Below are 20,800 nucleotides of genomic sequence, written 5' to 3'. Positions count from 1 at the left end.
AAGACTCTTATGGCTAATCAAGCTTTAATTTTAAATAAATACCATCTTTAAGCAATTTTTCCATTTCAATAATAAAATTTTCCAAACAAGCGTCTAATCTTTTCATTTTGCCTATTTTCGAAATAAATGCCAATGACAAAAGGTCTGAAAAAAGGATTCTTAAAAACGTTGCAAAGTATAGGCCAAAACTCGTTTTTAGAACTCTTAAAGAAAAGAAATCTTAACTCTTAAAGAAGAAAATAAACCGTATTTCACTAGTTCTTATTCTTTTTTCCACATTTTCTACAACAACCCTATAATTTACTAGGGTTCCGTACCTCAAAAGGAAAAACGGAACCCTTATAGGATCACTTTGTTGTCTGTCTCTTTGTCCATCTGTCTGTCTGTCGTGCCTGTCAAGAAACCCTATAGGATACTTTCCGTTGACCTAGAATCATGTTTGGCAGGTAGGAAGGTCTTATAGCACAAGTAAAGGAATTAATCCGAAAACTGAATTTTTGGTTAAGTACATCATAAAAAAATTAAAATGTGTTCAAAACAAATAATTACTTACCTAGTAGGTTTTTAAATTTTCAAAGTAAGATAACTTTACCAAGTGGGATATCATATAAAAGGAGTTTACCTGTACATTCTGAAACAGATTAATATTTATTTTTATGCATAATAGTTTTTGATTTACCGTGCAAAATGTAGGAAAATATACCCGAGTACGGAACCCTCAGCGCGAGTCTGACTCGCACTTGACCGGTTTTTATAACGCTGACAATATAAATGATATAGGTACAAGTACGGCGAGGCGCTGAAAAAGAACTTTTCAGGATCTTAAATAACTCCATTAGCAGATTAAATGACTACGGGAGTACAATTATTCAGCCCAAGTAGGACAAAGGGTTACAAGTGAATAGCTTTATACCTGTTTGCTGTAATTTAACACCATATACGTCCACCCAAAGGGATCATGTGGGCTAGATAAGTGCAGATATAAGAGTGCGTATAACAGCTGATTAAAACTGTGAAAGTTCAACTATATGCAACATGAAGCGTTTATAGAATTCACAGAGTAACTGATAGCTTTATAATAATTCACATATGTTCAGTTAAAATGCAAACATTTGAAAGATACACTTGTGACCTTTTATTCAGAAAATAGCTTAGTTTGAGTCCATAAAAATACTTTATTGTAGCTGACAGTACTGAAACTTGCTAAAAGCTGAATAACATGACCTGCGCACCTGATAGTAACGCTCGCAACATTTCAGCGGTGTCTTCGTGGTACTTAGTAAAGTCAATGTACAGGAGAAAGCGTAATAGTAGGCTTTTACAGTAACGGTGGACTCTAATAAGTCTTCATAAACGCTTAAAGTACCGATGTGGACCTCATGTGACATCTTTTAATGCAGTTTTGTGTTACTTGGGTAGGTCTTACAGCACAAGTAAAGGAAAAATCTAAAAATCGTGCATTTATGAAACCAGAGCGTAGCGACATATTTGTAACACTTGAGCCAAACATTATCTACGCAAACATCGAACCCACGAACTCTGAGTTACTCCGAGCTGACGCAGGCAGCTGGTGACAAAAGCTCCAACAGGTAGGTACAGCCTACTGAGCTACCTCAGTATTCTATAAAAAGTTTAATCTAAAATACACATTGGAATAATTTAAAATTCCGATAAATTAAAATAACCGGGGCTTTTAGAAATACCAACGAACCCTAAAAATACTTCCAACAGTTCTACAAATTTTTTGTGGGTTTCCCATTCGAGGTAAAAACAAAATGAAAAAATATTGAAAATATTGAATGAACGCGATCCGAGTTCTGAGTTTCGGACACAGACATTAGAGCGCTTCCGAGCGTATCACTTTCGCCAACGCTCGACAGACGTCGGCCACCCTCGCTCCCCCAGCTGACTGGGCCCGCGCCAGAGTGAGATAGGGCGTATAAAACACAACGCGTGCGAAAGGGACAGCGACCCGCGCAACTCCGACCGCCGCCATTTATTTCTTTCTAGTGCTCGACTCCGTCGTAGTGACAGCGTTTTATATTATCGCGAGAGCGTAATCGTTTTATATGTGAAAATTGTATATTAAGTTTCCTATATATATCATTATATCCGTGTGACCTGTTAGTGGATGCCGCCGAATGATAATAATGTGTGTGCAATGGGAAAAATGTCTGTTAAGTGACGTGTAATACCGCAGCAATGTCTTTATTCCAATCTGCTGTGAACACAAGAAATAAACGTGGATTATGCAAGTTGGGATGAGATGTGGACGAGTGTTAGGTAAATTTTGTGTATTAAAACTTTACTGAGGATGTATTGTGAATAGTTTATATGTGGTATGTTTTATTTCGCAAGCATCTGTCGGTCGTACAGGTGACGACACCGAACAATGAATGTATTCAAAACGATTAGTAAAACAACTTTTGAATAGCTGAAATGCCTGGGTACTTCTTCATCATTCTATCACATATTTTCGAAACCCATATTTGACAAACTAGCAGTTTCTCTGGACTTTTAAATATGCTACAGTAGTAATATTACTTAATTTCAGTTCAAAGACCATCATAAACCTATAGTTTAGTTACAGACTATTAAATTATTTGAATACAATAGAACAAAAAGTTTTAATTAAGTAGAATCTTAATAAATTAATTTGCAAGTTGTAAAGTCGATAAATATACACTTTGCTGTAGATGGAAGGTATATTGAAGCACAAATTGATTGAATCAATTATTTCCATTAACGGAACACGAGTTAGGTATTATACCTATTTATTTGTGTACACACTAGCCACTTTGTTGTTCCAACGTTAATTGCATAAATAAGTTAACTCTAATTTTTTGGGCCTCTCTCAATATCAAACTAATTAAGTAGGTAGATCCGTACCTACTTAATATGCTCTTAATGTCTTGAATTGGAAAAATTATCTGTGTTACATTCAGACCAAAACTTTAGCATAATATTAAGTAAAAGTTTTTTCAAGTAAATTATACTTAAATGAATAAATGAGACAACATTAGAATCATTTTATAATTACAAATTAAGTAAATACTTAAGACTCATATATATTAACATTATTAAGGGGTGATGTATGGATAAAGAGGATATTCTCTGGAACGAATGATTTGATTTGAAAAATTCTTCCACTGATAGAAAACTACATTATTCCAGTGCTGTATGGGCTATAAATTAGGTACATATATCATGAAGGGTATTAAGTAGAAATCACGGGCAGAAGCTACTAGTATCATTTATTTTGAAAGGAATATAATATTTAACTTTGACATTCCAATACTATTATTAAGAAAGACCTACTTCTCAGTTATTGGGAAAAATCTTAAAATTTTAAGATTCAAATTCATACAATGTTACTGATTCTGAACATAACAAAATTTTAGAGTATTCGCGTCCTCTTTTTACTAATGTAATATGAAAAGAACAGACATAGTTTGACAGTTTTAAATTGACTTCAGCTGCCAGCCGTGAGCCTATTGTTTTTTTGTAAAATTTAGAGTCATTTAATGTAAATTTATGTTCCATCCTTTTTTAGCATTATTAAACAGAAAAAGATTCAGATACTCTCAATTTAGTTTGGAGAAAGACAACAGAATCGGCGCCATTTTAGCAGAAGTTTTAAATAAGTACCTATTACCTACCAGTTATAAAAACTTGTTTTGAATTAATTAGCATAGTAAGTTGAAGGTGAAATAAGACTGTTATCAAGAATTAATTATAATTAGGTCTCAATGTTTTGCTGGTGTTTATTTAGAAGCTGTTGTGTTTATCTTGAACCACTATTATCCTTTCTGTCACACAAATAGAAAAGCTAATAATACATAATATCTTAGTTACACAAAGACAAACTCAACTTTATGTAGTTTACCAAGTTATGAAGTGTTGTAACATGTAAATATTATATTCCTCAATTATACTGAAGCTATAAAAGTTTCAAATACACCCACCTAATATGATAAGAAGCCCACAAACTCAACCAGGTTTAACAGACTATTTAAAAGTAAACTCTGCAGTCATCATACATTAAGTAATAACAAGTGTAAATTAAAAATTTATAACACCCCCGACAAGTGAAGGTTACAGTAATTAGAAAAGAGCTGATAACTTTCAAACGGCTGAATCGATTTTCTTGGATTACTTATAGCTTGGATTACTTATAGATCAAGCCACCTTTCAAACAAAAAAAAAAACTAAATTAAAATCGGTTCATTGGTTTAGGAGCTCCGATGCCACAGACAGATACACACGTCAAACTTATAACACCCCTCTTTTTGGGTCGGGGGTTAAAAATACTTAATGAAAAAAGTTTTATACTAAAAATGTGAACATTGATAAAATCTTAACCTATCAATAGTAATGGGTTAATGCTAGTGCCAGCAGAATAACATAGTGACCTACAAAACTTAACATAATTAGTAATATGTTATGCATATGCACACATTTGTTATCAAGGCTACTGAAATCGCATTGCATGAAATAATTTACGTTTACAGAGATAATAACTCAAAATTTAAAAAACCCCCGACACAAAAATATCTATAAGAAAGCTAGAAAAGAGCTGATAATTTTAAAACGGCCTAACTGATTTTCTTCGATTATAGCTAAGAACACTCTCGATCAAGCCACCTTTCAAACAAAAAAAAAACTAAATTAAAATCAGTTCATTCGTTTTGGAGCTACGATGCCACAGACAGATACACAGATACACACGTCAAACTTATAACACCCCTCCTTTTGGGTCGGGGGTTAATAAAATTGCAAGTCATTTCAAATATGTATTAACAAGTTCAGATATAAGTCCATATACTTAATTGTTAAAATAGTCAAGTAGTTAAAATTAATAAGATAAAGCATTTAATAAAAAAATATTAATCAAAAGTTAGTGAAGTAGGTACTAAAATTAATCATAAATAAATAATTACATTAGGCTTGATTTATGCTACGCCGCGCACGGGCCTGGCTATAATACCGAGACCGAGCAATATATTATGCACCAGGTCTAGCATGAATTACTCCTTACTATGTCATATTACAATACTTTGAACTAGGCATGGCTCACTATATGTATATGTTTCTTTATAGTAGAATTCCCATCGCCGAGGGTCGTGATTCCTTCCCATTAATCACATAATAGTAGGAGTTCTCTTGGGATAACAATGTGATGGGTGCCCAGATCCTTCCACATACAACTCTCTAAGAGAACGAGATTTCGATTCTTAGGTTCTATTATATGACGTTAGTATATAACATTATGTTAATCAAACTTAATGGCTACATTATGCATTGATGCCTAGACTAATTCCCAATTTATATTTGTTTAATGATGTTGTTGTTTGACCTTTAAAATATCACCAACTACTGTAACTGATTGATACTTGATCGTAACTAGCTAAAGGTTGTCATTTTCTCTTTTCAGTCAGTAAGACTATGAGGGTTGTAAAATAATGCAGTGGCTGCACAAAATATTGACGCTGGCAATAATTTGCGCAGCTGTGGAGGCGTCCGTGTGCCCCGCCACGTGCGAGTGCACGCGTGTGCGCCTCGCGTGCTCCCGCGCTGCGCTCCCCGACCACAAGCTCACCCGGGCCGTCCTGGCCAACTATGGACCCTCGCTTCGAGAGATCGTTTGGACCGACTCGAACATCACCTCCATAGAAATGAACGTATTCGACGGGCTATACGATATTGAATACATCGATTTGAGCAGAAACGAAATGACGAGAACTGAACACGGGCTGTTTGCGAGACTGAGTCGATTAAAACATTTGAATCTGTCCAGGAACCACATCGACGACATACCGAGATTCACTTTCGCCGATCTGGCGAACCTAGAGGTGCTGGACATCTCTCACAATAAGCTACAAGTGCTACCATTCCAGGTCTTCGGGCCGATGATTAGATTACAGTATTTGGATATTTCTTACAATAAACTTGCAACTTTCTTAGATTACTATTTTAAACCTAATCGCCAACTGAAAACACTGTTCCTAAATAATAATAGCCTAGTCAAAATTACTTCTAACGCTCTAGTCAACCTCGAGGAGTTGGAGACGCTCGATATATCTAGCAACAAATTAGATCATATACACAAATCTCTGTTCGACACTCTGGAGCAGCTGCGGGATCTCAACCTGAGCTACAACAACTTCCAAAACATATCACAAGATGCTTTTAAAAATCTCGATAAATTAAAATCGCTGAATATAGGCGGAAACAGACTGAAAGTGATGCCCTCGATGCTCTTCCAACATAACGAAAACTTGATAACGCTCTACCTCGACCACACTGAAATAGTCGTTTTACAAAATACTAATTTTAAAGGATTACACAATTTGCAACGACTTTATATAAGAAACAATAGCAAGCTGAATGAAATAGAGCCCTTCGTGTTCCTCGATACGCCAGCGCTGACCCATTTGGATATAAGTGCGAACGCATTGACGTATTTGCCACTGTCTTTGAAGGATCTAGATAATTTGGAGGAGTTAAGAATAGGCGCCAACCCTTGGGCGTGCGATTGTCGAATGGCGTGGTTCGGCAGTTGGGTGGAAAAGCGAAAGGAAATAATCAAATCAGATTTAAGTTGTGGATTGACGTATCCAAACGACATGTTGCCTATCGTGAACAACGCCGGGTGCAAGCCTCCGGTTTTGATCAACAGTAGCCCCTTGAGTCTGCACAGACTGCAAACGGATGCCCGACTTCAATGTGTATTCGACGGCAATCCTTTGCCATCCATAACGTGGATCACTCCAACGAGAGACGTTTACCACTGGAACCCGGAGCAGAACGAACCGGGCTTATTTCACAAGCACGGAATTGCGCACGATCAGTATTATCGCCCTATAGATTACAGCAAATCACGAGTGCAACTTCACAAAGACGGATCTCTAATCGTAACAGACATTCATAGGCAGGACAGTGGAACTTACATATGCCTAGCCTCGAATCCTTCGGGCAATGTGACCGCCGAAGTCATCCTCAACATAGATCCGATGACTATGTTCGAAATAAAGATGTACAGCTTGCTCTGTGGAGCGATTTGTGCAGTAGCATTTCTTGGCCTGACGCTACTAGTGCAGGTTCTACGTCACATATTTGTCAGGTGGGTTCTTATAGTACTCGATGTTGAAATTGTTTGTATATTTAGCATAATAATGTGAATAATGTCTTCTTTTTTTAGATTTCGCATCTTAGAGACGTGCTGCAGTTGCTGCACATGTGTCAATCGAGATGCTCCTCGAACTAGACAAATCTACCATATGCTCGACAACATCGAACAGTATAAAAGGCTGCAATTAGAAAAATTAAGAGAGAATTACGCAGTTCAGGTGACTTTTTGCTTTTCAAATTACAAGTAGTTACTTATTCATGTGTACAATGTTATGTTATGTACTTATCGATTGTCTATTAGGTTCATCGAATCAAAGAGAACTGCACCCAACAAATGGACTGGATTCAGGGCAGTTACTCGACGCAAACTGCTCACTTACGCAATATTAGAGACATCGGCTCAAACCACTTGACTGCTATGAAGGATCAATATCATGATCAGGTATGCATTGTAATAATAATAAAAAATTTAGATACACAAATAGTTACTTTATAATTATAATTTTTATAAATAAAATGGTTGTACTTTAAGAATATCTATAGATGTGACAAAGTTTATTTGAAATATGTACGATTAGCTAGATGTCTGCTTTACTAAGTGATATAATGTACTATGGTTTTCACCCCATCGTTTGTTTATGCAGGTGAAACGCGTACGCGACTACTCCACTTCACAACTGAACTGGGTGCGAGAAAACTACGTGTTCCAACGAAACAAGATAAGAAAATTTAGCGCCCACCAGATACTTAGATTGCGCGAATCTTATAAATACCAGCAGCAGACGTTGAACAAAGTGCTGGAGAATCTGCCGAGTCTTTACTTCGAGAACTGTCGCAGTGGCTCATGCGGGCGGAGCGACTCGATGGCTTTCGATCCTGACGTCGAAGTTATAGACATGTATCTCAAGACTAAAATCGAGAAGCTGGCCAAACTGCCCAATCCGGACGACGAGAGCAAGATATCCATATACTACACGCCGACGGAGCGATCCGTCAACTCTCGGCGCAACTCTCCTGTGATGATTCCTGATGGGATTCACATAAACATAATCGAGAGAAGCGGGCCACCGAAGTTGCTGGCGATGATTAAGCCGCTGCAGCCGGACCCTCCGCCCACCGTCGAACTGCACACGCCCGTTTCCGGCTCCCAATCGCCGTCCAGAGCGAAACAGAAGTACAAGGAGGAGGCGAAACCTTCCAGCGAGCCTCTGCTCGGGCATCGGGAAGAGCGTCAAGCGCGGCGGAAGCTGAACTTGGCCGCGAGCGTCAGTTCGCCCGAACTGTACCGCGAGGTGGAGAGAGACGAGACGATCGTGGCGGACAGAGATAAGACTCGGGTGTTGCTCGCAGTGGAGTTGGCGCAACCGGAGTGCCAGCTGCGGCACGCGGCGGGGCAGCTGGTGTGCGGGGAGTGCGCGCGCCTGTGCGAGAACACGCCCTTGTAGTACAGGCTTCTGACGCGCGTGTTCAAGATCTACGCGCTAGGGCCGGGGCCCGGCCGCAGCGACGACATCCGCCTCAGCGATTACAAGGAGTCGCCGTCCTACGTGTAACGACGCATCTTGCCTGAAGGTTTTACGTGTAAAGACAGAGTGTCGGACTCGGATCCGCTTGTACTTTTAAGTAAGCTGTGATAGTCTAAATTGGAATAAACACGTACGTGTATTAGCGTTTCGAGGATATTTTCGTTTCTCCTAGTGGTAGGTTAAGGAGAATTGATGCGATCTATTCGTCGTGTAGTGAATCCGATTCGATTAAGCGTTTCTGTGGGTATTGATCTTGTAAATATTCTGTTAGTTTCTCAATCATTATTATTTTTTCCATTTTGATGTATTTTTAGGGTTAAAAACTCTTAGAGTGTTATGCATTTTATATTTGTTCGTCTTAAAAATAGAAATGAGTAGTTTAATGCGAGGCGTAAGGAAATTGTTACTGTCATTGTTGTAATTGTTCAGGTTGTTGTAAATTGGTGTATCGTACCACATGCCATTACCATGTACCAGCTAGCCACGCGAACTGTACCAGGCCAGAACTCATCTACATTCTCAATTCACTAACATTCGAGTATATGATAAATAACGGATACAAACTTTACTATTTATATGATGTACACTATATATTTTGTGAAACCATCGTATGTAAACAAGTCTTGCAGTGATATGCCAAATGCTACATACAACAATGATTATATTGTATAATGTTTCTTAAATATAAAATTATACAATTATTGTTGAAAATTTTCTAAATATTATAAAGAAAGAGTAAGCAAATCATGATGAATAAATTATTTTTCAATGTAAATTTTCGTTTTTATTTACGTTTCAATTCTTTGTAAATGAAATTCAGAATTTAATGTTTAGAAAGGGCCTATCCTTTAAAAACTCTTGAATGGTCAACATGCCTGTTAGTAATAAGTGTACCAATGATCTATAATATTGGAAACTAGCAGTTACTCCTTTTATTGTTGATCAATGCAATATGAAAGTTATCAAATTATTATAATTCTATTTTGAAAATTGTCTTTCTAATAATAATTATTATTGATTTGATAAAAAAAGTTTGTATAATTTTTTTACATGTAAAACAGAACTACTAAGTGTAAAATTATAGAATGATACGAAGCATACTAAATTCTATTGGAAATAACGTTTTACGTTTCACAAAATTCTATAAATGAAACACCCACGCTTTGGCCAACATTTTATTAGTTTATATCTCCAAATAACACCCTACCAACATTGTAGCTAGGTAGACGTAATCAACCTTTGAAAATACAGACACGATACTTAACAAGATAAACGTTATAAAATAAAACCCGACTACCTCTAAATATATATCACTACAGACGCACGGTTTTGTTTTTTTTTTTTCAATTCTGGTAACGGGTCGCCATTTTTTGACGCATTGTCGTAGGTGTCAAAAGGTGCGTAAACCCCGCGCCAATATCTATGTAGTCTATGTCGCTAGGCGTATGTATCACGCAGCACACAAGCATAAGAATTTGTCTTCACTTTTTAAAATACAATTTTATAAGCTTAGGCTAGCTGGAGTTTCATAATATCTTTGTTTTTCTATAAATATAAAAGGATAAACTGACTCACTGGCAAACCAGGGTCTAAAAACTTGAGATTTTGCATGTAGGTTCTCTACTCTCAATAATATAGATCCACTAAGAAAAAAAAATCAAAGATCTACCCGTGCTGACCCAGACTGAATCAGGAAGTACCTAATCATATAAATATCTAGCCATCTATTTTGAGTTAATGGTACTATGTCAGAAACCCTCACACAAATCCCAACAACAGCTGTACAAAGTTCCCATTCAATCGAATGAACGATGTGCGAACGCATAGAAGTACTTAACGAACAGACCGACGACAATTTCAGACTCTACACAATTCAGGCTTATTTGATAATAGCCATAATTATAAATAAATAAAACTATTTTTATTTGACATAATATTTTTGTTTGTAATTAGTATATCGACCATATTGGATTTGTTATGACGTCATATGCAGGTCGTGGCGAAACCAAAGACACCTATTTATCTATACCGGCCCAATAGAGGCGGCGCGGCACTACAGTGCAAATGGGATATCAGTTAAATACTCGTAGGTACATAGACTGTTCAATACATTACTTTTCCTTTACTTCGCCATAGTCTGGGTTATGATAATTATATGAATATAAGTTGTATGTATGAAAATTTTATGTTGAAATTAACGAAAATAAAATTATAACAGATACTTACATATAATATATAAAAATTATACATACAGTTCAAGTTAGTCTCCTTATAATTTTTTCATGTAATAAACAATTCAAGATTTCGCTTCTCTGCCAATAGATACCAGGGATAAATACCGGGTTACCGGTATTTTTTTCGTAACGTTACTAAGGGACTCCTATGTTAACGTTAAAAAGTAACAATAAAAAACGAAACCCATACATCTATTAACGTTATCTAGAGACCAGTATTAATACCGGTACAAGTAAAAATACTTATACCGGTAATTTATACACCTATCTTGATCTAACGATCCCGTGTACAAATTAGCATCTTCGCTTGACGAGCATTTACCATTTGTAATGTTAATAATGTAACGTTAATCACATTGGTGTGTGTACCTCTAACACAGCCTCTACTGTCAATATTCCTTTTTAACCCAACATAACAATATTTGGTAGTTTTAATGTTAAAATAACGGAAGCCGTCCTTGGCCAATACCCACTAAGTGAACGCATATCATAATAATGTATTACATTAAGATACTCAGCATCGAATCAGACCATAGGCAATCTTATGGAGATAAATCAAAGTTTCTTTAATAATGTTATAGTCGTAAATACATAAATATGAAAAAATTAACTAACATAATTAAATTTAAAATTTAAACGTGGAGGAAAATATCCTAGCTTTATAATTATGTTAAATAATTTAGACGCGATAAGTATCCCTTCTGTCTAAGAAACAAAAATTATAAGTCTTATGAGTTAACGAAATACCGGCGATATGTAATAAACGTGCCTACAATTTTTTTTTATACAATTTGTACTATCATAAAAAATATCATTTGGTCTGTTTTAGTTAGGTTCCGTCTATATTTATGATCTAATTTATTTGCTTTAATAATAATCCTACCTATAAGCAATTATTTTTTGTAACAAAGAAAATTCAGAAGCGATCTATTTTCGTATAGGTATTGAATAAAATAGTAAGATAATAAATGATAACTTATATAACAGTAAAAGACTGTAATTATTGTTTTAAGTAACTAATTAACGTATATTACGACATAATTTTGAATATACTGCACCTCATAACCAGTTAGGAATAGACCAATCATGCCGAATTACCAGTATTTTTTCGTAACGTTACCAAAGTTATGTTAATGATAAAGATACCTAATGTTATCTAGATACCACTATTACTACCGTTAAAAGTGTAAATAATTACCAGTACATTACATTACATTATACATATAACTCTATGTAAAGATTCCGTGTGCAAAAAAGCATCGTCGTCGACTTTACCACATTATTTTGTGCATCTATCGTTAAAAAACAACAAAAATATAACGTTAAATACCGCTACTATTAACGTTACCTTTTTAACGTAACATAACGAATTTCTAAAATATTACATAGCATATTGACGTCTATCGCCACTACTTAAAACACCTCGCCCAAATAAAAATTCGCGAGAACGCGCACGAATTTTTTTCCTCGGTAAAAATTAGTGCTTTGCATTGTGGAGATAGAAGTACATATACAAAAATTTCAAAAATGATGTTGGTGTTTTAAATGTAAGTAAATGCAAAGTCAAAGTACGCTCTATAATTCTCAGCCTAATAATTGACTTATAACTCAATTAATATATTTATAACCTGTAAAAAACATCAGCTGAAAATCCTTATACATATTAAAAATAAAAAAACAATCACCCTAACTCCAGTACGGTTCCACGCGAGCACCTTGTGGTATGGTGGTGTGTGGATGGTACCGTTATGTTAACGATAAAAATAACGATACCCATACACCTATTAACGTTATCTAGATACCATTATTAATACCGGTACAAGTAACAATATTCTATACCGCTAACATATTGTACCTATCTAACGATGCCGTGTACAAGATAACATCTTCGCTCGACGCGTATTTACTGTTAAACAACGCTGAAAACATCAGCTGAAAGTCCTTAAATACATATTCGCAAAGTACTCACCCTCACGCCGGTACGGTTCCACACTAGCACCTTGTGGCCGGAGTTGAGAAGATTTTTGACGATGCCGCTGCCCATAATGCCGAGGCCGAGGAAGCCGAACTTCATCTGGCTCGCCTTGATGTTCTTCTCCAGGAGCGTTTCAGACACGTTCTCCAGGTCCAGCGGCGGCGTCTCCTGGATACACCGGAGAAGGTTGGGAATGGTTTTTGGATAAACTACTATTACGCAGGTAAGTATACTCGACAGTGGAGCATCAGCATCAAATGCCAACTTTTAGAGTGTTTGTAACCTTTATCAAAGTAAGAAGGGAAAGGACAGAAACTAGTTTTAGATTAGTTGACCGATTTTGTAACTTTAGGTTTCAGTCTTGAGCATGGCGTTTATTTAAAAAATCCGACCAAGTGCGAGTGACTCGCGCACCGAGGGTTCTGTACTCGGGTATTTTTTCCGACATTTTGCATGATAAATCAAAAACTATTATGTTGATAATTGGTATTGGTAACTGTGGAAATTGAAAATACTAATATTTTTTCATGAACAATTTTTTTTTGTGATGTAACCACAAATTCATTTTTCGCATTTTTTTGCTTTTGCTTGAGCTATTAGAGCTCCCTACCTGCCAAATTTCATTATTCTAGGTCAACGGGAAGTACCCTATAGGTTTTCTTGACAGACACGACGGACGGACAGACAGACAGACAACGAAGTAATCCGATAAGGGTTCCTTTTTTCCTTTTGAGTTACGGTACCCTAAAAAGTTGTAAACTTGTAGGTACTTACAGGTCTCAGTATGTTGGAGGGGCGATGCAGAAGGCTGGACTTCTTGGAGAAGGAATGGTTGAGCATAGACGGCTTGTCATTAAGCTCCGTGTCGGTGACGGATGATCGCGCCTTGGCCTTCTTGCGCGGCGTCGCCTTGAGCCCAGCCGAAGACGAGCGTTTTACTGGCTTCACCTTTGAACCCAAACGAATCTATAAATATATAGAATACATCAGTATTTAAAACTATTGGGTAGGTCACGCCAAATCGCTTGGTTTGAATGCTTTATTGGGCATGCATTCGATGTACCAAAACGAAACTAAAATCTTTCAGGCAGCAATCTTTTTGTATCGATATTACAAACTGATATTAGGTACAATCTACACAAATCGATTTTACACAAGATAAAACTCCAAACTAAAACTTGACTATCTACTCTTCAATGTTGTTTGTCTGTCGCTTGGTATATTTTAATATTGTACTAAGTATATTAATTTTTATGAACTCAGAATTTTCTCCTCTTTTATATTACATCACACTCCATACCATAGTAAAAACGTTTCTAAAGACCCCATCTTTTTTGAATATAACATCTGCCATAATGATTCATCTATTTTATCAAAATTTGCTCAGTCCCTACTGTGGAACATTAATAAAGACAAACATACATACACAGAATGTTAAAATTATTGTATAACCCTACCTTCCCATCCTAATTGGTTCTATCGGCGCGAAGGAGTAACAAACATACACACATCTAAACTTTCACATTTATAATATTAAGTAAGATAGTAAAGATTGATTGACCTCCTGCCCGTTGGACCGATGATCTGAAAAGATGGCGGGGAGCGAGTGACTGAGGAAGGCGGAGGACCGTTTGGTGGCGCGCTCTAGGAAAGGCCTATGTCCAGCAGTGGACGCTTACAGGCTGATGGATGGATGGAAAGATTGATTCTTGTTTATTATGTGTAGGTACTTACTTAGTAACAGTACTTGACTAATATGTTTGAAAATCGATAAAGTTGATGGGTTGTGAACAGGTAACAGACAGAAACATTTATTTATTTTAATATTAGTATGGATTCATAAAGGTTTAGGTTTGTATTAGAAAGGTCTACTACTAAAACCTCTATTAAGTCACTTATAAAACATTGAGTTTACCTGTGGGTTAATTCAAAAGAATATGCCGAAGAAGTAATGCAATCAACTTTGATCTCTATTACCTTGGGCGTACCGCTCTTTTTCTTCACCTCAGGCGCGGCGGCTTCTTCCTCCGCCGGCTTGTCCTCGGTACTCTCTTCGTCCTGCATATCGCTCTTCAGCTTGTCGAAATCTTCTTCAGTGTTGCGGACGTGTTCGTCCAAGTCGCCGAATTTCTACGGCAATTACGGTGAAATGTCAACAAAGCTGTCAAGAGCGAGTGGGGCTCGCGCCTTGACAGTGTTCCTACCATTACATATTTGACATTATTGTAACCCATGATTGATTTAATAACAAAATTCCGCAATCTTTTGGACTTGCCTTTACACAAGTTTAAAATATCTATTAAAACTATGCTCCTGAGAAAATTATATTATATCTACACAATCGAAAATTATGAAATTATAAAAAAGCGTGGATTTGACCTGTAGCTCGTTCCAGCAATGCGCGGGACTTCAATTACTTTTATACTTACATGGCATAATATTGTATATCAAATATTTGAAAAGAGCAACCGCCGAGTTTCTTGCTGTTTCTTCTCGGTAGGAAAGGCATTCCGAACCAGTGGTAGATACTTTTGGCGATTCAAAAGTACCGACTTGTAAAAGTTTAATTGAATAAAAATATTTTGAATTTTGATGCAATAAATGCATCATTATTGATCTACATCTAGTCCTGAGGTCGATTCCCGGGTTGGGCCAAAAATAGGATTGGATTTTTCTGATTAGAAATTCTCAGTACTAGTACGAAGTTAGAAAGTTGGCGGTGTGCCACCCCTCGCCTCGGAGAGCACGTAAAACCTTCGGTCCTGCAAAATTTTTTTTTGGGTACTTCCCCTACATCATATCTCATCAAGTTGTTATCAAGAAACAAGCCACGCCACGGCTCTGCTGGTGTGCGTTATACCTAAGAGTTAGTTGGACTACATATGTTTTTAATTTCAAGAGTTGACTAACCTCAGGGTGTATAATGAACTCTTCAATTTGAGCCACCGCCTCCTTGAAGGCGACCGACTTGGAGGACTTGATCAGTTGCTCTTTGTGTTCGTGGTACGGCTTGATGTTATGCTCTTCGATCCATGCACTGTTGACAACAACCTCTATGTAGTACCTGTTAAGGCTAATCGCACATTGGCGCGGAATAGGACGAAGCGAAGCGCTAAACTCGCCAGACCAATGATGTCTGTGTATGTATACAGTAGTATTACACTTTTAGAGCGCCAGGTGCCACGCGGAGGTGGCGCGGCTGCAGCGTTGCTGTCGTTAGGTTCGAGCATTGGGTTCTCGTTCGGGTCTGACTCGCGCACTGAGGGTTCCGTACTCAGGTATTTTTTCCAACATTTTGCACGATAAATCAAAAACTACTATACATAAAAATAAACAAAAATCTGTTTTAGGATGTACAGGTAAAGCCTTTTCATATGATAGCCCCCACTTGGTATAGCTGTTATCTTATTTTGAAAAATGAAACACATTTAAAAAAAAAATTAAATGATCTCACCACAAATTCGCGGTTTACAGATTTTTTCCTGTACTTGTGCTATAAGGCCTACCTACCTACCAAATTTCATGATTCTAGGTCAACGGGAAGTACCTACCCTATAGGTTTCTTGACAAACACGACAGACAAACAGACACAGACAAAACGATCCGATAAGGGTTCTGTTTTTCCTTTTGAGTTACAGAACCCTAAAAATTAGGTCGATCTATTTCTCCGTTGCAAAGTGATTGACAAACCAATAAACCAACAAACAAACACACTTTCGTATTTATAATATGGGTACTGGGTAGTGATTCTATTCCTACAGCAAATATTACTATTTAATATTTACAAAAAAGTCTTGTCTGTAGACATGTGTGGAACTCTTGTTATATATACATATTGTAAGATGTAAATTGTAGATGTTAATTTAATTGTACTTAGTTATTAATCTTTTTGGAAATAAATTATTTGTATTTGTAAAAAAAAAATAACACAGTTTAGCCATCACACAGTAGGCAAAAACTATACCTACTTGATATGCGGCCACAGTTCCGGCGGGTTTTTGCCAAGAATCCAGAAGCTGGAGTCGTTGGTGATTTTCTATGGATAACGCAGTCTTAAAACTGCTTTATTTCTATTTAGACATTGCAATCTAACCTGATGGTAGGTATGATGCAGCCTAAGATGGTAACAGGCTAAACTGGAGAACCTTTTGAGGTATACACCAAATAGTAGTACACTAAATAAAATATAAGTAATAAAAGTTTTATTGATCACAAATAACAACAGAACAATATCGCAAATTACAACGGTTAAAATATAACAACTAACCAAACCTGTTGTTCATAAGGTTCATTTTAGCCATGCTGGAATTCCAGTCCAGTGCTGGAATTCCAGCATGGCTGCACAAGTGCTGCATCTTGCTCACTGGGCGTGTTCATAAGGGCCACAACGTTTTTGTTAAGTTTTAAATAAAGTAGGTTATTTAAGTCAGTTAGTTGTACATAGTAAAAGTATGTAATAATAATTAGATATAAATAATTTGAGTTAACTTAGCTATCGCATAAGGTTAGCCTGTAATGATAGTTTTAAGTGGTCAAAATAAATAAATTTAAAAAAAAAAAACTTGTCTGAAAGCCTGAGTCCCGACACAAAATGGGTACATACAGAGACTGTGACCTTTAAAATTGCAGTCAGCTGTAGTACCTATCTATGTACCCCAACAACAGATCCACTGCCAAGCAAATAATATAATTGAAGCTGTCTCTACTGGGATGTATCCTCTCCATCCCCACAGGATTGCTTTGTCTATACATCACCGTCAACCATGCTAAAGTGAATCCACTGAATCTCTTTAAGTCTGTGGTTACACTGTTGTACACAATTAATGTTCCATCCAATATACAGAGTGGACCCCCGGTAATCCCGCCCGTCTAATCCAGCACCCCCTGTAATCCGACATGTCTATTATTATTGAATTTATTGACATACATAGTAAAGTATGATTTGTACTTCAGAGTATGTATAACATATAGAATCTTATCATTGCATCTGTAATTTGTCGGATTACAAGGTACTCTATAATCCGACAAACTAGATAGTTCGACAATGTCCTGCAAAACGTTTGTTGGATTACCGCGGGTCCACTGTATTGTTTAATTTAAATTTTGTACAAAAAGTGTTCTTGCTAGTACAAAAAGTGTCCTTGCTACAAATAAAGATATTTATTAAATTATTTCTAAAGAACTAATTCCCATAATTTATCAACTTGCAGGTTGGTCATGCTGGTTGTGATGTGTGGGGTCTGCACAAAATGTCTTCTTTTTCCACTCGCTTTGGCCATCCATCAATGCATTATCCACCCCCTTTACACGCATATCCTCTTTCACACAATCCATCCATCTTCTCTTTGGTCTTCCTCTCATCTTTTTCTTCCACATGCATATGTAATGTTTTTCCAGTGATATAATTTTTTTCTTCAGCATTCCATGTCCATACCATGCCAGCCTATTGACTATTAAGCCTAAGAATATAATGTTCTTGTTTTTCCAATGGCAGACCATCATTGGATACAACAAAATATGACAAACTAGCCACTGGCCCCGGCGTCGCATACTTAATAATAGGTAACTACTAAGGTAAGGTAAGGTACTAGTAGGTAGGTAGGGGGTACTTTCTCATAGTGTACACATTTTTTTTTTGGAAATAAAATATAGCCTGTCCTTCAGGAATATTGTAGCTTTCCTACTGGTGAAAGAATTTTCAAAATCAGTTCAATAGTTCCAAGGATTACTTCCTACAAACAAACTTACAAACTTTACCTCTTTATAGTATTAGTAGACAAATATCATAATAAAAGGTTTTAACTATCATGAGTGATTTTTATTATAAGTATAGAGCTTGTTAAGGCTATGCTCAGTTATTTAGTTGATGTAAGCCCAACTAGTTTCTAACCCTTTTTCCAGGGTCTTTTTTATCCTGGGCTTACGCCAACTAAATATGTGAGTATAGCTGTAACATTCTATACTTGTTGTTTCTTCTCCATGGCTCTTTGTACTGCGGTTTGACGTTTCGCAATAATTCAGCCAATGTCCAATTAGTGGAAAAGACAGTGTGACTTTTGACTTTGAACAATTGTGCGTAGTTTTTCTTCTAAATGATATAAACATTTATTTGTTAGGGTTCCGTACCTCAAAAGGAAGAACGGAACCCTTATAGGATCATTTTGTTGTCTGTCTGTCTGTCAAGAAAGGTTTCATGACAGACACCTAGATAGGGTACTTCCCGTTGACCTAGAATCATGAAATTTGGTAGGTAGGTAGGTCTTATAGCACAAGTACAGGAATAAACCTGAAAACGACGAATTTGTGGTTACATCATTTAAAAAAAAAATTAAAATGTGTTTCAATTTTCAAAATAAGATAACTATACCAAGTGGGGTATCATATGAAAGGGCTTCACCTGTACATCCTAAAACCGATTTTTATTTATTTTTATGCATAATAGTTTTTGATTTATTGTGAATTGATTTAAAATGTTAGAAAAAACCCGAGTACGGAACCCTCAGAGCGCGAGTCTGACTCGCACTTGGCCGGTTTTTTATGTATATGAAGGTATTTATTTATTTCTCAACTGACTTGCATGCTCCAACTTCTCACTAACATTTTCGCTAGCTTACCTATTATTAATTAGAAAAACCTAACTCTAATGGGAAACATATTGGAGTCTTATGATTGCTTACAATAAATATATACTATGACAGCTTACAATAAAGATCCTTCAGACCAGATTTCACAATGTTTAATACCTAAATCTCTACATATTTTTTTCACAATGTTCCAATAAACAGACTTTTAAATGTATTAGCATTGCAAAATTTCTGCTTGTTATATCTTTATACCCCAAGGAATTTATACCTTAGAGACAAATAAACACATTATTGCCTTCGACTTTCTACTAAGTAGTAGTGGCTGTTTCATATAAAACAGGTAACTTTTAAATACTTACTAGTTATTAGTCCCAAAGAAATAAATGCATTGGATGTTTGTGGCCTTCTTGAGAGGCTTCAGTTCAGGAGTTGGGACGGCCACCTGGAAATGAACAAGGATCATATTATAGCTTTATTTGCCACCAAAATAGATGTGTTCCGTCTCTTTTTGTCAAACAGATTTCTAGCTTTGAGAGAAAGTGAGATGTATTTGAAATTTGTTAAGGATTTATTTACATGGAAGATTATTAGTGCTTAACTTTTAATGTTATGAATGTTTGAAATGAACGTAATATTGGTAGAGTAGGTAGGTACCTACGAAGTGTGCGACCTAAAACCGTAACAGCGTCTCGAGGAAAAGTTCCCGCTCATTATTATTACCTACTTCAAAAAAAAATATCATAATATTATAAGTTCGAGTGGATTAAGAAGACCACGCTAATAGTTCTGCTGAACATTTTTTTTGATAATAACTATTAGAGTCAGCATTTTCTACGTTAAAGTAGCATAACGAAAAGACTCACCCGGCCGGGCCAAGGGCTGAACCCCTTCATTTTAGCCCTGAAACAAGAAGAATAGTAAAACTATATTCCGTGCACATTGTTTTATACACATTTTCAGCATTGAACAATTAGTTTGAGCAACATACCAAACTAAATCACCAAGTTTATATGCGATAGACATGACGCACGTCTACTTCTTTCCAATTTCCACGACGAACTAAATCATAAACAATCTAGACCACCGTAAACTTTTCCGCGTCAGTTCTTTGTAGTTTATGGACTACTATAAATTATTTTTATATAGCCTGGACTATTCACTTAGTCTATGTCTTTGAAACTCTGGATTCCTTACTTTTGTAACTTTTTAAATTTTAGTGTTGCTGGAAATTATATTTTCCCTAAAATAATCCAGTTTAAGAAATTAGCTATAGTATCAACTAATTTGTAACTCATGTCAAGCTCATTATTTTGACTAGTTTCTTAAACTAAACACTTTCAAGTAAAGATT

The 20,800-nt window shown here is 36.4% G+C and overlaps 2 protein-coding genes across 8 annotated transcripts in view; one reads left to right on the top strand and one right to left on the bottom strand.

Annotated features, from left to right (window-relative positions):
• Window positions 1–20,534, bottom strand: part of LOC123876501 (putative oxidoreductase GLYR1 homolog) — a 79,279-nt gene extending 58,745 nt beyond the window's left edge. For 5 of the 6 annotated variants that reach the window (XM_045922802.1, XM_045922803.1, XM_045922804.1 and 2 more), the window contains exons 1-7: window positions 20,439–20,534; window positions 20,314–20,350; window positions 19,810–19,892; window positions 15,777–15,903; window positions 14,844–14,996; window positions 13,641–13,832; window positions 12,861–13,034 (exon numbers count right to left, since the gene is read on the bottom strand). In XM_045922802.1, coding sequence (XP_045778758.1) covers window positions 12,861–13,034; window positions 13,641–13,832; window positions 14,844–14,996; window positions 15,777–15,903; window positions 19,810–19,892; window positions 20,314–20,350; window positions 20,439–20,473 — 801 coding nt within the window. In that variant the 5' untranslated portion in view covers window positions 20,474–20,534. The remainder of the gene's footprint in view (window positions 1–12,860; window positions 13,035–13,640; window positions 13,833–14,843; window positions 14,997–15,776; window positions 15,904–19,809; window positions 19,893–20,313; window positions 20,351–20,438) is intronic. The other variant, XM_045922806.1, reaches the window with a different exon arrangement.
• Window positions 1,992–9,432, top strand: LOC123876500 (leucine-rich repeat and immunoglobulin-like domain-containing nogo receptor-interacting protein 3). 2 transcript variants are annotated; one of them, XM_045922798.1, is made up of 5 exons: window positions 1,992–2,283; window positions 5,435–7,123; window positions 7,202–7,349; window positions 7,433–7,573; window positions 7,776–9,432. In XM_045922798.1, the coding sequence occupies exons 2-5, from the start codon at window positions 5,463–5,465 to the stop codon at window positions 8,574–8,576; spliced, it is 2,751 nt and encodes a 916-aa protein (XP_045778754.1). In that variant the 5' UTR covers window positions 1,992–2,283; window positions 5,435–5,462; the 3' UTR covers window positions 8,577–9,432. The 2 variants fall into 2 exon arrangements, with proteins under 2 accessions (XP_045778754.1, XP_045778755.1); XM_045922799.1 differs by having other exon boundaries at window positions 1,992–2,395; window positions 5,432–7,123.
• Window positions 20,535–20,800: the final 266 nt, after the last annotated feature.

Source organism: Maniola jurtina, chromosome 21, assembly GCF_905333055.1.
Source record: "Maniola jurtina chromosome 21, ilManJurt1.1, whole genome shotgun sequence".
NCBI classification, from domain to species: Eukaryota; Metazoa; Arthropoda; class Insecta; order Lepidoptera; family Nymphalidae; genus Maniola; species Maniola jurtina.
The sequence above is the reverse complement of the archived record's forward strand: the minus strand, read 5'-3'. Positions and strand labels throughout refer to the sequence as shown.

Excerpts from the sequence above, each read along its gene's own strand:
- LOC123876500 (XM_045922798.1), top strand. The coding sequence starts at position 5,463 with ATGCAGTGGCTGCACAAAATATTGACGCTGGCAATAATTTGCGCAGCT. Across the intron at positions 7,350-7,432 it reads GAGAGAATTACGCAGTTCAG|GTTCATCGAATCAAAGAGAA; the intron begins GTGACTTTTTGC and ends ATTGTCTATTAG. Across the intron at positions 7,574-7,775 it reads AGGATCAATATCATGATCAG|GTGAAACGCGTACGCGACTA; the intron begins GTATGCATTGTA and ends TTGTTTATGCAG.